This window comes from Penaeus vannamei, chromosome 25 (assembly GCF_042767895.1).
Source record: "Penaeus vannamei isolate JL-2024 chromosome 25, ASM4276789v1, whole genome shotgun sequence".
Lineage (NCBI taxonomy): Eukaryota > Metazoa > Arthropoda > Malacostraca > Decapoda > Penaeidae > Penaeus > Penaeus vannamei.
In genome coordinates, this window is record NC_091573.1 from 10673767 (window position 1) to 10688766 (window position 15000).

The window sequence follows — 15000 nt, forward strand, 5'->3', positions numbered from 1 at the left end:
GAGAGAGAGAGAGAGAGAGAGAATGAGAGTGAGAGTGAGAGTGAGAGTGAGAGTGAGTGTGAGTGAGTGAGTGTGAGTGAGTGAGTGAGTGAGAGTGAGTGAGAGTGAGAGTGAGCGAGTGTGTGTGTGTGTGTGTGTGTGTGTGTGTGTGTGTGTGTGTGTGTGTGTGTGTGTGTGTGTGTGTGTGTGTGTGTGTGTGTGTGTGTGTGTGTGTAAGTAAATGAGAGCAAGAGTCCGAGTGTATATGCACACGTGTATACAACTGCATGCATACATATATGTGTGCATGTGTATATGCATTTGACCATCTTTGTGTATCACTTACAGGGTCTTTTCTTTTAAGGAAAAAATAAATAAATAAATAAAAATAATTATAAGAGGCACAAGCATCCTGAGAAAGGTCACTAAACAGGCTGCCAGAAGTTCTAACACAAAACACCAGGAAACAAACTGCACACATTGCATAGTAAGAGACATACTTCAATATATCAATAATAAATATATTTTTGTTTTTAATTATCATTTCCAAGCAAGTTTTTCATTTAACATCAGCACACTTCCAGGCCTTCCCCCACATGTTATCAACATACACTCACGTATCAGGTATCAGAAGATACATATTTGAGTACTATAGCATACACATCAGTAATTTTAACTAGAACATATGCAGAACAAAAAGGTGTAATACAAAAGTTGAGAATTAAAACAATACTTTACAAAAAAATATGGTTTAATAGATTATTATGCTGTTAAACCAAGTCAAAATGCAGAGCAAACAAAAAATCTGGACTACTTAATTGCTTTTGCACTTATGCTATGCCATACACAAACACCCATTCCAGGCTTTGGTAAACTAGGCATCATTCTACATGAAATAATGAACATACTTCACACAAGTTCATGTCTTCATAATGTCTCATCAAAAGCCTTTTGTATCTCAATTTTCAAGAGATAATTTTATTGATAACTTTTTTTATGACTGACTTAAAACCCTCCCAATTTTAAATAATTTCTCACAACTTGCCATATACTTCCTAACAGAATACACAATTACCACCGAGAATTATTTTAAACATAGCTAAAGTTTCTCTGGTAACAAAATGCATATTTTAAACTTTCCATATTTGTTCTTTTTCTTTCTCTGCTGAAAGCTGATGACTGCTTTTAATTTTATCAGTTATTATTGTTATTATTACTATTATATATAAAATCTTGCTCTTCTGTCCAATCCCTAGCTATAATATATGAACATTAAATCACATATATGAATCACTAATACACTTTGTACATAGGATTCTCTCTTTTTGAATGAATACAGTATTTACACAGGTCAGTAGTATTCTAAAATTCTAAAAGTTTACAAATAAATCAATAATTACTTTTTCCTCATGAAGTGGCTACAACACCAGAAATAAAACATAAGAGATATATGAAATTTATTTCATATCTCCGATGCCCAGTTCAGCCCAAATGGCATGGATAATTAGTATTAAATAATAATAATAATCCTTGGGAATAAGTGCAATCTGTACATGAGATTGGGATAGTTTCCATTTTTTAGGGTTTTCTGTATCAAATTTTAAATACTGAAAAGGTGGGAAATTGTTACAATACAGTATCATTTTTGTATGCTACTGTAATATTATCCCATGGCCCTACTACTGAAAATACAAATTTGGCACATTTCCCCCCTTTTTTTCTCTCCCTTTTCACCATCATTAATGTCACAGAGGTATTTAAAAAAGGATTGATAAAATCTGAATGAAGTGAATAATTAGTGATTTATCTTAATTTAATTACTTTCTGGATCACAATACAAATGATAACAATAATATGTACATATAGAAAATTTTTTCACACACCACTCCCCACACTGAGGTCACCAATGTGGCAACTACTGACGGAGGAGCTAGTGACCGCCAACTTTGCTTCTAGGTCTCAGGTACTGTACTTCAGTTGCAACGCCTTGCTACCAAAGCAAGCATATCTATCCAGTCCTATATGGACGATGGACAGAGATGATAAACAAGTAATTTTGTAGTTCAGGAAGGAGACAATCCCCACAGAAAGTGAAAGAAAGGGGGATTTGTGTAATAAGGCAAGAGAAATACAACAAAATTATGACAAGAAAGCAAAGGTAAATCACTTATTAACTTATGAAGTTCAGACAGTGGATTTTTTCCCCTTTTCTCTATTATTATTTTTCTCTCTCATTAATTATCTTTCTGAATGATTAATTATGTTCAGAATTTAATGTTAGAGAGACAGGTAGCACATTTTGGCTGTTAATTCAATATCTATTTAGTTTTCACTGCTAGAATCACTGCTTGAGGAGGAGGAGGAGGAGTCACTTGAGGAGGAGGATGAAGAGGAGGAGGAGGATGAAGAAGAGGAGGAACGTTGCCGCTGCACTGTCACCACAGGTGAAGGTTGCTGGTCATTTTCATAATTGCTGTAGTACTCGTACAGATCGGCATGTGGTTGGTGCTCCTCCTGCAGCGGCTGTTGCTGCTGTTGCTGCACTACTGGTGGTTTGTGAATGGTTTTCAGAGTAGTTGTACACTCAGGACAATACCAATTCCCTTCTGGTGCAGCCATGATACCAACACACTCAAAGTGAAACCACTGATAGCGACATGATGGATTGTCACATCCTATCATGTCTGAGACCTCATCATAAGGACACTGGCAGATACAGTAAAGGGTTTCATCTGCATCTAATCTTCTCATGTTGTCTGGGACTGCCTTTTTCCTTCCTATCTTCTTCCTCTTTTTCATGGGCAACTCTTCTGGATTGTTGGTTTTGGATATAACCTTTTTCCTCTTTTTACTAACAGCAGCAGGTGCTGGTGTTGTGGCAGCATCATTGTGAGTGGCTGGCATGTAAATGCTTCTCAGAGAATTCTCTGGGACTTTATGCTTCCTGTGTCTGGCTGGATGCACATTGTCCAAGTGGTACTGCAAGGCTTCTAGGGAATGCCAGGGAGATGCACCCTCACAGTATGGGCAATCATAGCTCAATGTCTGACTCTTTGTAGCTTTGTGTACCATGAAAAAGTGGAGACTCAGCACTGTCCATGACTCAAATGCTTTGTAGCAAAAATTACAGATGTAGGCATCATTCACTCGTACATGGTCAAACATGGTATGTGTGTCACTCAAGTGCACAACTAGATCTACAATTTTGTTTAGCCTAGGTCGTCCCTCACAAACACGGCAGACTATCTCACCACCAACATTGAGGGCACGCTGAGCTTTGTGAGCATAGTAGAGATGGAAATAGTAGGCACCATCTTCACGGAACACCAGCCCACACAGACACCGAAATGTTCCATTGGGAAGCATTGACCGCTGATGGTAGGCCAAATGATGATCATTGATATCATCTGCTGAAGAAAATGAGTATTTACAAAATGCACATGAAGTAAGACCTAAATTCAAAACTAACTGCGGATGAACCAGGTACATGTGGAGAAGCTTTCCTGCAGAGTCACTCCAAGTCTGATGGCATGGCCCACAGCGTACCCCAACTGCCCTGTCCATGATCTGAGCCATTTCTTCCCGAACCACAGGTGAAGTCTGATTTTCCTCCACTGCCCCACCAATGGCACCTACAACTCCACTAGAGCTGTCTACAAGGTTTTTTCTCCTCTGTTCAGTGTGACTCCTCTGTATATCTAGTTGATGGCTTTCAAGCTGTGCTTCTTGTTCTGGCAATGGATCTGGAGATGGTGACAAGGAATCTACTTTATTTGCTATTTGTGTTCCTGTCACTGCAGCTGCTGCCACTGTCACTGCTGCTGCCTTCTGTTGCCGGCTTGCCTGCCTCCCACCTGCAGATCTCTTCTGTGATGCTGGTGCCACATCACTCTCTGAGTCTGAGGTCTCTAAGTCAGATTCTGTCATGGCTAGCATCACAAGCCGTGTCTGAAACTCCTCCTCAGCTGCCTTGTCATCATCATCCTGCTTGTTAACACGACTGTCTTTATCCTCATTTCCCTCACAATCAGAAGTCTCTGATTCAGAATCACTTGCATTCTTTGGCACAGGGGGTCTGTCAACGGAAGACCTGTGTTTGCGACTTTTGTACTTGCTCAGGTCTTCACTGGAGTCAGACTGGTAATTAGCAGTTTGGTGATCAGAGGCAAGATGCTTTGCTAGAAGGTTTCTGGACACAAAAGATTTGGGACACCGCTGACAACTGTGTGGTCGTTCTCCTGTGTGAATTCGTACGTGTACTCGCAATCTCGAACGGGTACTGAACCTGTCACCACAATGCTCACACTTGTGAGTTAACTGTTTCTTGTGTATGTGGAGGACATGCTGGGTAAGGGAAACTTCTGAAGTGAAACATTTCCCACAGTGTGGACAAGTCTGTGGGTTGTGCTTCCACTCTTTGTGTTTTACAAGATGATGATCACGCACAAACTTTTCTCCACAAACATCACATTCAAACTTTTTCTCGAGTTTACAGAGGTTATAATGGAGTTGTCTGGACTTTTCTTGCTTAAACCTCTTCCCACATTTGAAACAAGGGTAAGTGTAGCCCATTGATGGTGGGGAAGTTCTTGCTTCAAGCACCACCATTGTCTTTTGCACTCCATCTGGTGTAGCTAAAACAATGGGTCGTGCTTCACTGGGCAAGTGAGATAAGTGGAAGGAGTGGACCAGGAACTCATTGAGAGCACCTTGAAACCCTCCACATGTACAATTTACCTGAGCTTGTGGGTGAGCCTCCTTCACATGATCACTAAGGCGAGGGAGCAGCACACTCACACCACATCCCACACACTGACCATTAAATTTGTCATTCAGGTCCTGTAAAATATTTTCTGCCACTGAAGCTTCATCAATATCTGCATTCTCTCCCAGTCCTTTGGGTGGTGGTTTTGGCTCACCTCTCCTTCCCACCTTCTCTTTGATGTTACCCTTCTTCTTGGGGATATTTTCTATCTCCTGAATAGCTTGTGATCCTGGGTCTGGTTTGGGAGTGGCTTGCTCAACAGGTGTTTTGGATTTACTTACATCATTGGTTTGTTGCAGCTGTTCTGTGATGGCCTCTGTCATGGTGCGGATTGTGTGCGCCACAACACTGTTTAATGCATCAACCAGCTCAAAAGTTGGTGTGCTTCCATCTTTATTAGCCTTCTTATCCTTGGCAGTTTTTGTTGCTACTACCTTAGCTTTAGCTACACTGCTAACTTCAGCTTTTGAGGTAGATACAGAATCAGCATTAACTTCACTTGGTTTGGTAGCAGTTTCCACATTAGGGGCTATATGGTAGCTGGGTGGACTGGAGATGTTGGAGGTGGGACTATGAGGATAAGACTCTCTAGGTGAGCTGGGTGAGGCTGCAGCAGTATCAATTTGCAAGGGTGGCTCACTCCCACTGTCTTCTTCACTGTCATCATTTATCTCATCACCTTTACATGCTTCATCCTCAAATGAGGTCACAGGTGGAGCAATCACTCTGCTTGCATTTTCCTCTGTCTCTTTCTTAGTTGTATCAGGCATTTCAGGATTCTCTGCATTGCATTTCAGCTTTTGATTTTTCAGAGCCTTTGCATCTTCTGTGACTGTATTCAGCTCCTTCTTTGTAGTGGCTGGTGACCCATGGTCAGTGGTGGGTGTGGTTGACTTGTGAGGTGACATGGACACTGTGCACAGGGAGCCACACCAACCTTGGGCAGCCTCCTCATCCTCACATGCCATCCTCTCCTCCACCTGCTCCTGAATGCTGCGAGTCTCTGGCTCCACTGTCTCTTGGCTCAGAATAGGAGAGGTCTCCATCAGAGAGGATATGCTCATAGATGGATCACACTTGGCAATGATGCCACCATGCTGCCCAATGCCCACCAGCATCACGCTTCCATCCACCTCACTCATCTGGCCAAGTTGAGAAGACTTCTGTTGCTGCTTGTGCTTCAGCCGGGTCCAGAGAGCATCCCAAGAGCGCAGACCATGGCAGGTGGTGCGGTGCTGCTGCAGTGAAGCATCTGTGATGGCATGGGCAGGGCAAGCCAAGCAGGCAAGAGTATGTGAAAGAATCTGATGACAAAAGAGTGACAGTCGGTCCTTGAAAACCTCACTTAACTCACATTTTGGGCATTTACCAGGGAGTTTTGAATATTTCAGGTTTGGTTTTAAGGTCTGTCTATGTTTTGGGGACTCCATAATGTGTGTGTAGAGAAGGCTTGAATGTTGTGAAGTGACATTGCAATGATGGACAGGACAACGCCAAGGAGGGCCAGACTGACAACGCTGTATCCCAAGGTGGCAGTGGAGACACACGGGTGATGGGTGAGAATCAAGATAACGAAGTTTCAGGGTTGTTGAGCATCCACACACAACACAAGTTATCCAAACCTTAACAGGGAAGGCAGGCCTTAGATGGTGACCTGAGTGAACTAAAGAAAATATTTCACCTGTGTGACTGTGCCAGGATGAGTCTAACTTGAGGGCATCTTGAGACATGAGCAGCCCTCCCTGCCCTCCTCGAATCCACTGCAGAATCACGCTGACTTCATCCAAGGACAGTGCTCCATCTCCCGGAAGATGATTAGTTTTGATATGTGATAACAGAAGATCTGCCGTGGCAAGGACTGTCCTTCCTTTCATTTTGTCATCTTGCCCCTCACCATGGTTCATGATGCATGTGGGGAATGGGCAAGGGAACACATGCGTTGTCCATGAGTGAACCACCCATGAAAGGAAATCTTGCCCTACCAGAGCATCATGGCAAAAGTGGCATGGGAAGTGTAATGTATTCACCTTGAGAAAAGAATGGCCAAACACATGTGACAGCAGTGAGTGCGACCACTGGCCACAGAGAACACACCATCCCCCTGCTAACTCCTTCTTATGGTGAGCCATGAGGTGGGCTGCAAGTGCACTCTGGCTTGAGGGCTGGGAGAAACCACAGTGGTACCAACAGGCATTGCTCTCTTTCACTACAGCATTGCAGGCCTTACATAACCCCCTTGGCTTGTCCAATTGGGGACTGACAATAAATGCTAAGGAACGCTTGCATAGCAAGCAGGATGCAAATAGGGGATTATTTTGTAACCCTAACACCAACATGGTTGCCATAGATGACCGAGCAGCTGGGGGTAGGGTCAACAGCAGCTGAAGCAGTAGCCACCATCCATGTAACAAAGTATCAGCCAGAAGATGAACATTAACACGATGATTGGCCAGTATCTTTGGAAATGCATGGGGTGCACATGTCATTAGAAAGTACTGTGCATTCTGGTTGCCTGAAGATGAACAGCACTGATGACATGTCCATGCAAGACCCCGGCCTGTCCACCACACTGTTGCCTGCAGAGAAGAGGAGCCTAGAGGTAACATGGAGGAACCAAGGCCATGCACAAGCAGTTCATGTAACTGACATGTTGGTTGTGATAACAGACAAAGGCAGACTCTGCATGGCTGGGCACAAGTAGAGGGAGAACCTGCCAGACTGGACATTGCCACATCATTAGCTAGATCTTCCAACATCTTTTTGACTAGAGCTCCATGATGTTCCCACAAGTGTGCATGGTACTGAACTGCTCCTTTACTCTCCTTGCAGTAGCCTTCATCAAAGACACATTCATATATTCTTTTGTGCCCAATACGATGGTGTTGCTGCCACTCTTGGGGACTGTCAAATACTAACTGGCAAGCATGACAAGCATTTCTGATAACAGTTCTAACTTCCAGTTCTCCAGCACCTGGCACAGTACAGCTCTCTGTGCAAACTTTTTTATTTTCAAGTAAGTTTTGGACTCCCTCTGATGTAAAACCCTCAAAGGACTCATCATTGACTTCATCTTCCATGGAGTCATTCACCAGCCAGCCATCTTTACTGACAATGCTCTGAAATCCTTCAAAGTTGCAGGTGAAGCGATCATCCTCCTCAGCTGAGCCAAATAAGTGTTCAAAGTCTTCCTGGCTAATGATTGTCTTACCCCCAATTGTACCTTCCATAAACTGTTCCCTTTTAAGAGCAAGTTCTACCTGTTCCCTATTTTGAATAGCAACTTCATTCAAGTCACTTTTATTTTGTGAGTTCAATTCTGCTATTGTGATCTCTAGATCACATTCACTTTTCCTCTTTTCTTCAATGACACAATTCTCTTTAACTGCATCTGCACAAATCTGACTTTCTGTTTCCTGACTGAAACCCAAGAACTTTTCGTCTTCCACCTCTCCTTCTTCATTTGCTATTGCTTTTTCAGCTTTCATCTCTATGCTTTTTGTGTTCTCCTCTGCCTGTGTGGATGTTCCCTCTTCAGATGACTTATGCTTATTCCCTTTAGTCTCATAGCCATTTTCTGTATTGTGCATCACTTGTTTATCATTATCAAAATTACTTTTACGTCTTGTTAACAATGGCAGTGATTGAACACCTATATCTCCTTCCTTATCTATGTTCTTAACCTTTTCTTCACTCCCTTCTTCACATCTCTTAGTTTCTGATATTACTTTCTGGCTGTCTTTCACCTCATCTTTCTGTGATTGCTGTGGTGACATAGATTCACCTGTTCTTTGTCTCTTCTTTTTATGGGATACTTTTGACAGGTCACTGAAATCTTCTACCAATTCACTGGGCTTAAATGTTGTATTATTTTCAACTGCACCTTTCTTATCACTTCTATCATCTTCAGTCATATTACTAACTACACTATCACTACTTGTCCTTCTACTATCATTAGTAATGGACTTAGTAGATTCTTCAGTATTCTTTACACAAATATCCTCTTTGGATCCATCTACACTGGTCTTCCTTTTTCCTACAGGACTTGCAGACACTTCCTCCTGGTGAAAAGACTTTGATAGTCTCCGCACTGGGTAACTGCCCTGGCTTCGGCCCTCTGAATCACTGGGTGAAACACTGTCCACGGTATTCCCTCGACCCATGGATATTTTTGGAGTGTTTTGTTTACCTCCCCTTTTCAACCTGTCCTCACCTTTTCTTGGAGTTCTTTCACCACTTTTACTTTTTTCTTCATCACACTCATCCGATTCCCCCTCTGTTCTTCTGTCTGCTGAGGACTTGGTAGATTTCTTATTGACAATATTAATATTACCCACTTTTTGCTTTTCAACATCACTATTTAAATTCCCCAATAAATCAGTTGTTTGTGAGTTTTGTTCACTACTACTGTCACTCATTTCCCCTGGTGATGCAGCAGGAACTGGAGGCTGTATCTGATTGTCATTGTTGTCTTCAGTACTGTCAGGACATGATGCCGCTGGTTTCTCAGTCAGTCTGGAATTTTCCTTGTCACTGTCAGCTTCAAATGTACTGTTGGAAGGCTTTGAGGCTTCAGCAGGAAGAACCCTCTGTTCACCCGAGAAGTCCAGCTTGCGGTTAGTGGACACAGGCTCCTCAGTGGATCTTGACTCCTGACGCCTTTGCCTCGCAGACTTGGTTTCCCCACTTGTTGAGGATCCCTTGCTCACTTCCTGTTTCTCTCTGCGCTCATTTGCCTTCAGAGACTTGACAATGATCTCCCAGTCATGCATGATGTCAGGCAGGGGAGGAGGACGGGGCTTCCTGGCCTCACCCACATCATCCTCATCCCCAGACCCAGCTGAAGTTGGTGGGAGCAGAAGCTTCCTGGACTGGCCCCCCTCCTGATAGGGAGATCGGCCCTCTCTTCCCCCACGACCCCCTCCATGGGCCTTGCCGCTGGAGTGTCTGGACTTCCTTGGCCTTTCTGTGCGCATACTTTGGGCATCGTGCAGATTGTTGCTGGCTGTTCTCCCAGGTGTGGCCAGAAGGGCTAGCCTGGCAGACACATCTGACCCCGATGACTGACTATGACCAGATTCAGACACACTGCGGGGCCGACCAGCACGCCGACCGACAGGCGACCTGAAATGGATTAACATATCATTAGATCATGCTTTTACTTGGTGATCCATTCTAACTGAAGCATTTAAAAATCTATGGCAATCCATGGTATTAATTAATTCTTTATCAAATCTCATCTGATTACTAATTAACAATTCTTTTTAACAAGTCTGCCATTCTAAAACTATTATGTCATTCAATCAATTTAAGTAGTTCTCACTTGATACAAGTGCTGTAAATTTACTCTCAATTCTTAAACATTGTCATATGCCTGACCCTCTCAACATGTATCAATTTTGCAATCTTTAAGTTGAAATATTTGTTACATACAGATGGCTCCACAATATCCAATGGATCACAAAGCCTTACTGCCCACACATGGCCTAAAATTCAGACTTTAGGCATACTTGAGAGGAAACTCTCCTAGAGGTGTGGCTTGTGGGCATGGCCCACAGGTACACTTCGAGTGCAGTGTCAAGAAACTTAGCCTCCCCTTTATAATGTTATCATCCCCCTTTTCAGTATAGGACTTTTTCTATTTCTGCCACTTTACATTTATAACTTGATATGATGTATCAAGAAGTTAAAACGTATTATTTATCATTGGTGTATTTTTTTTTTTTTTTTTTTTTTTCATGTTAATCAGTTTATTTTCATGTTGATCAATTTTCTATAACACATCCTGCTTTGCCAGTCACAGTGAGAAGGAATAGGATCCTGAGTATGGAAGTAATATCCTTCCTGGGGCCAGTGCTCTTCCAGCCATGGCTCACAGATGTTGCATTCTTTTCGCTTGCAGTGGAAATAAAGCAAGAGCCCCTTTCTAAACGCCTACCAAGTCTAATCTTTCCCCAAGAGCTTTGTGCACACATAGCGAGTCATTCCCATCATCCCAACCTTCAGCCACTTTTTCCATGACAGTATATTGTCACCCAGCTCTCTGCCAATTTTTCTTTTTAGATGATGGTTACATTACCCCAATCTAATGGGTTAATATCAACAATGTTATTCACACTGTTAATGCTATAATAATCATAATAATATCAAAATACTAACAGCCACAAATAAATTTGATCTTTCTAAAAATCAAGGAAATGGGTATGCAGGGTAGTTAGGTAAGACTAATAACATCTATGTTTACATACAACTAACACACTGAAATCAGAGTGGACATGGCATGTATGTCATAATCATCCCAGCACATGGGCAAAAGGCTTTGACACTATCCTGGCAATCACTTCCTCTCTTACAATAGCAGTTTTTATTAAAGATTATACTGATTCCTTAATGGCCCACTCTGTAACTGGGAGATATAGTTTAAATATAACATTGTTCAAAACTTGGCTCTAAATGTTCGTATAACATCTAGAAATACTCCTAAGGTCCTAAGGAGTCTTTGAACTTCACACAAGTTGGGACTCTCTATGTGAATAAAATAAAGGTAAATGTCTACTGAAATCCTGTTAGACCAGAGTTTAGCTAAATGTGTGTTGGTCTGGGAGAGTGGAGAGCAGTTGGCAACCCACGCATAGGCTTGGTAGCCACTTATGAAGCTAGTTACACAAGAACATTCAGAAGGTGTGCACACTTATTTCATCTAAATTAAACCTCTTTCTAATGATTTAGTCATTTAGAGGATCCCAGCTTCGCATATGTGAAATTTTTAAAATACTTTTGCAGTAGGCATACCAAATAAGTATTCTTAAAAATTTGCTAGAGGACCAGGTGACATGAAAATACCATCATTAAAAAATATGGCTGTAGGCCAGGGTGGCAGGAACATGACATCTAGAGAATTTCTGCTGAAGGCCAAGGTGAAGGGAATGACTTGCTACAAGTGCACAAAGAATGATTAGACATAGTGTGTATTAACCCACTAACGACAGGTGTCCCACATATGAGACACCCAAAAAAATAAACATTGCGGGCATCCCGCCAGTGTGACGCTGTATCGGGGCTCGCACTCCGACGCAGCAGTGGGCTGTGGCCGGCATGTGGTTAGAGTCCAGGTCAGCCCCGCGCGCCGATTTTGTAGCCACCCGGAATCTTTTATTTTCGGCTTCAAAATATACCGGCGTTAATGGGTTAAGGAAGGGGTCTTGCATGATTTCCACTAGTAAACAAGTGTGAAATGTGACACCTCGCCAGACCTGGTTCACAGAGATGACCTTCCCCTATAAGGAGGCTCAAGTTCAAACAACCAGGACATAGGATGGTTTGAATGTGAGAAAGGAGGGATACTACGGAAATCAGGCAAAGAAGTGCAATAATAAAATAATAACTAAAATATACATGGAGAGAGAGAGAGAAAGAGAGAGAAAGAGAGAGAGAGAGAGAGAGAGAGAGAGAGAGAGAGAGAGAGAGAGAGAGAGAGAGAGAGAGAGAGAGAGAGAGAGAGAGAGAGAGAGAGAGAGAGAGAGATTTTATTCCTGTTTAGTTGTTGATTTGATGGATATATTGGAGACCTGCCCTAAGAAATAAGCTATCGTTGAATATTTTGAAAAGAATTATCATGAAATCTTATCACTTTGTTTTATTCTAATACCTTATATTTTCTATGTAAAAAACCCTTCAACATTGTTGTTAATATCCTTTGTTAGCAGTATCCCAATGCCACATATTAATATATGGCTCTGCATTATCCTAAGCAGCTACTCTGTCTCTCACCCTCCTCCATCTTATATCCCTTGGATCCGATATTTAGAATAATACTCGTGACAATATTTCAATAGGGGGGGGGGGGGCACCGACAAGATGTTGGACGCCAGATGCTAAAATAACAAACGAAGGCGTAAGAACAGGTACAGTCACACACTGTGTGTGTATGTGTGAGAGAGAGGGGGGGGGGGGTGCGGACACTAGCCTTGATAGGACGGGACTGAAACAGCAGAACACTCACTCCTTGCTTCGCCTAACGAATCCAGATCACCCCTTTCTTCTACCCCCTTTTCCTATTTCTTAGTTGTTTGAACGTGGGCTACCTTTCAGGGCAAGAAGGGCAAGATCTCTCCAAGCCAGGTCTGGTGAAGCATCACTGCTTTTGCTGTTGTCTGTACCATTCATGAGCCATGACTGGAAGAGCGCCAGCTCCATGAGGACCACTATTTCCATCTTGTGGCTCCTATTCCCACCCACTTTGACCAGAAGAACAGGGTGTATTATAGAAAATTGAATTGTGTGATTTTATAAGAAAATACAAATAATAAAATGTCACTTATTGTTATTGTAATTGCATAGAGAGATGATAGGGAGTCTGTGCATGGTTATCTTTTTTACATTTTTTATAATAAGTCAAGTGACAAATATAGACAAGAAAATGGGGGGGAGGGAGGGAGGGAGGGAGGGAGGGAGGGAGGGAGGGGGAGAGAGAGAGAGAGAGAGAGAGAGAGAGAGAGAGAGAGAGAGAGAGAGAGAGAGAGAGAGAGAGAGAGAGAGAGAGAGAGAGAGAGAGAGAGAGAGAGAGAGAGAGAGAGTGGGAGGGAGGGAGGGTGTGAGGGGGGGAGGGAGGGAGGGAGGGAGGGAGGAAGGGAGGAGGGAGGAGAGAGAGGGAAGGGAGGGAGGGAGGGAGAGGGAAGGAGAGAGAGGGAGAGGGAGAGGGAGAGAGGAGAGGGAGAGAGAGAGAGAGAGAGAGAGAGAGAGAGAGGAGAGAGAGAGAGAGAGGAGAGAGAGAGAGAGAGAGAGAGAGAGAGAGAGAGGAGAGAGAGAGAGAGAGAGAGAGAGAGAGAGAGAGAGAGAGAGAGAGAGAGAGAGAGAGAGAGAGAGAGAGAGAGAGAGAGAGAGAGAGAGAGAGAGAGAGAGAGAGAGAGAGAGAGAGAGAGAGAGAGAGAGAGAGAGAAAAAATTATAAAGGAGAGGTATGAAGTCCTTGAACTTAACCCAGATGATCGTGTGCATCGAGCCTATAAGCCACACACCCAGGAGAGTCACCAATCAAGTACACTTAATGCCTGGATTTTGGGCAATGTATGGGTAGCGAAGCACCCAGAGCCAATGGTTTCACAATAGCAATGAACTAATGCTGAAAAAAAAAAATTAATAGAGATAAAAATAAATAACAATAATAATACCGAGATAATGCCCTCAATTCCCGTTACAGTGAGCCGTGGACAAAAATCCAGGCTCATACTTGCCGTGGTATACTGCTGGCCGCTTCCTGGTCTACTGGAGGTATCTGCCGACTAACATAGCTGTGATCCATTGCTGGCAATTTGACTATGTACCTTTAAAGAGAAGAAACCTATCAATTATTTTATTACTACCAATCAAGAGGAAGATCTTTTGTCAAAGAAACAAAGAAAGCCAAACAAAAGCACATAAATTGGGTCAGTAATTTTTTCCTTTTCAGCATACATGAATATTGGTTCCTTTATGATTTATTTGTCTATAAATTAGGTTGTTTCTTGATTTGAAACATAATCTAAAACATTATTTGCTTTGCATAATACACTTTGGGATCAGCCCTGTTTATTTGGGTCAGTCAGGTTACAAGAACATCAACAAACTGTTGTGTCACCTATTGAAACAATCTTCCACCTCTGTTTAAAGATTTGAGTGCTACTTACACTACACTCAACCCAAAGAGATAAATCTGCAAACTACAAAGAAAAATGTAAAAGAAAGAAAAGACAGAAGAAAAACTTACAGTTATGATATGTAGTGAAGATTAGGCATTGGCTCTTATTGCTGTTCAACCACGTAATATTTACGGATAATCTGGCACACTGCTGTACTGTAAAGAGAGAGAGAGAAATTACTAATACAAACCATAAATAAGATCAACAACTGCTTTTTATAATATTTCTTCCAATGAATCTGATTTTCAAGTATCTTTTGATAAATCTCATTATATATAAATATGTTACATTAGCAGTGACAGATATATATCTAAACATCAAGAATCAGGCAGGATATAATTTTTTCTTTTACATCACTACAAGTCATTTACATGACTGATAATTTAACTAGACTAAGGTAATAATTTGTTCTTATTACCAATTATCATGATTAAAAATATAAAACTTCAGAGTATAATACATACAAGAAAACCTATTTGGTGAATTCTCAGTCAGCTCTTACAAAGAATAATGATTCTATAACAACAAAACAAATTAAAATCAATTCCAGCATGATATACTAACACTGTCAAGAATATGAACA

At 42.0% G+C, this 15000-nt stretch overlaps 1 protein-coding gene across 9 annotated transcripts in view; it reads right to left on the minus strand.

Moving 5' to 3' along the window:
* Positions 1–712: 712 nt before the first annotated feature.
* The window catches only part of LOC113825654 (uncharacterized), a 22828-nt gene continuing 8540 nt past the window's right edge, over positions 713–15000 (minus strand). For 7 of the 9 annotated variants that reach the window (XM_027378502.2, XM_027378500.2, XM_070139114.1 and 4 more), the window contains 3 exons: positions 14486–14572; positions 13974–14063; positions 713–9865 (listed from right to left, as the gene is read on the minus strand). In XM_027378502.2, the coding sequence (XP_027234303.2) occupies positions 2302–9865; positions 13974–14041 (7632 nt within the window). In that variant the 5' untranslated portion in view covers positions 14042–14063; positions 14486–14572 and the 3' untranslated portion in view covers positions 713–2301. Of the gene's footprint in view, positions 9866–13910; positions 14064–14485; positions 14573–14881; positions 14903–15000 lie in introns of those variants that run through there. The other 2 variants (XM_027378505.2, XM_027378506.2) reach the window with 2 other exon arrangements.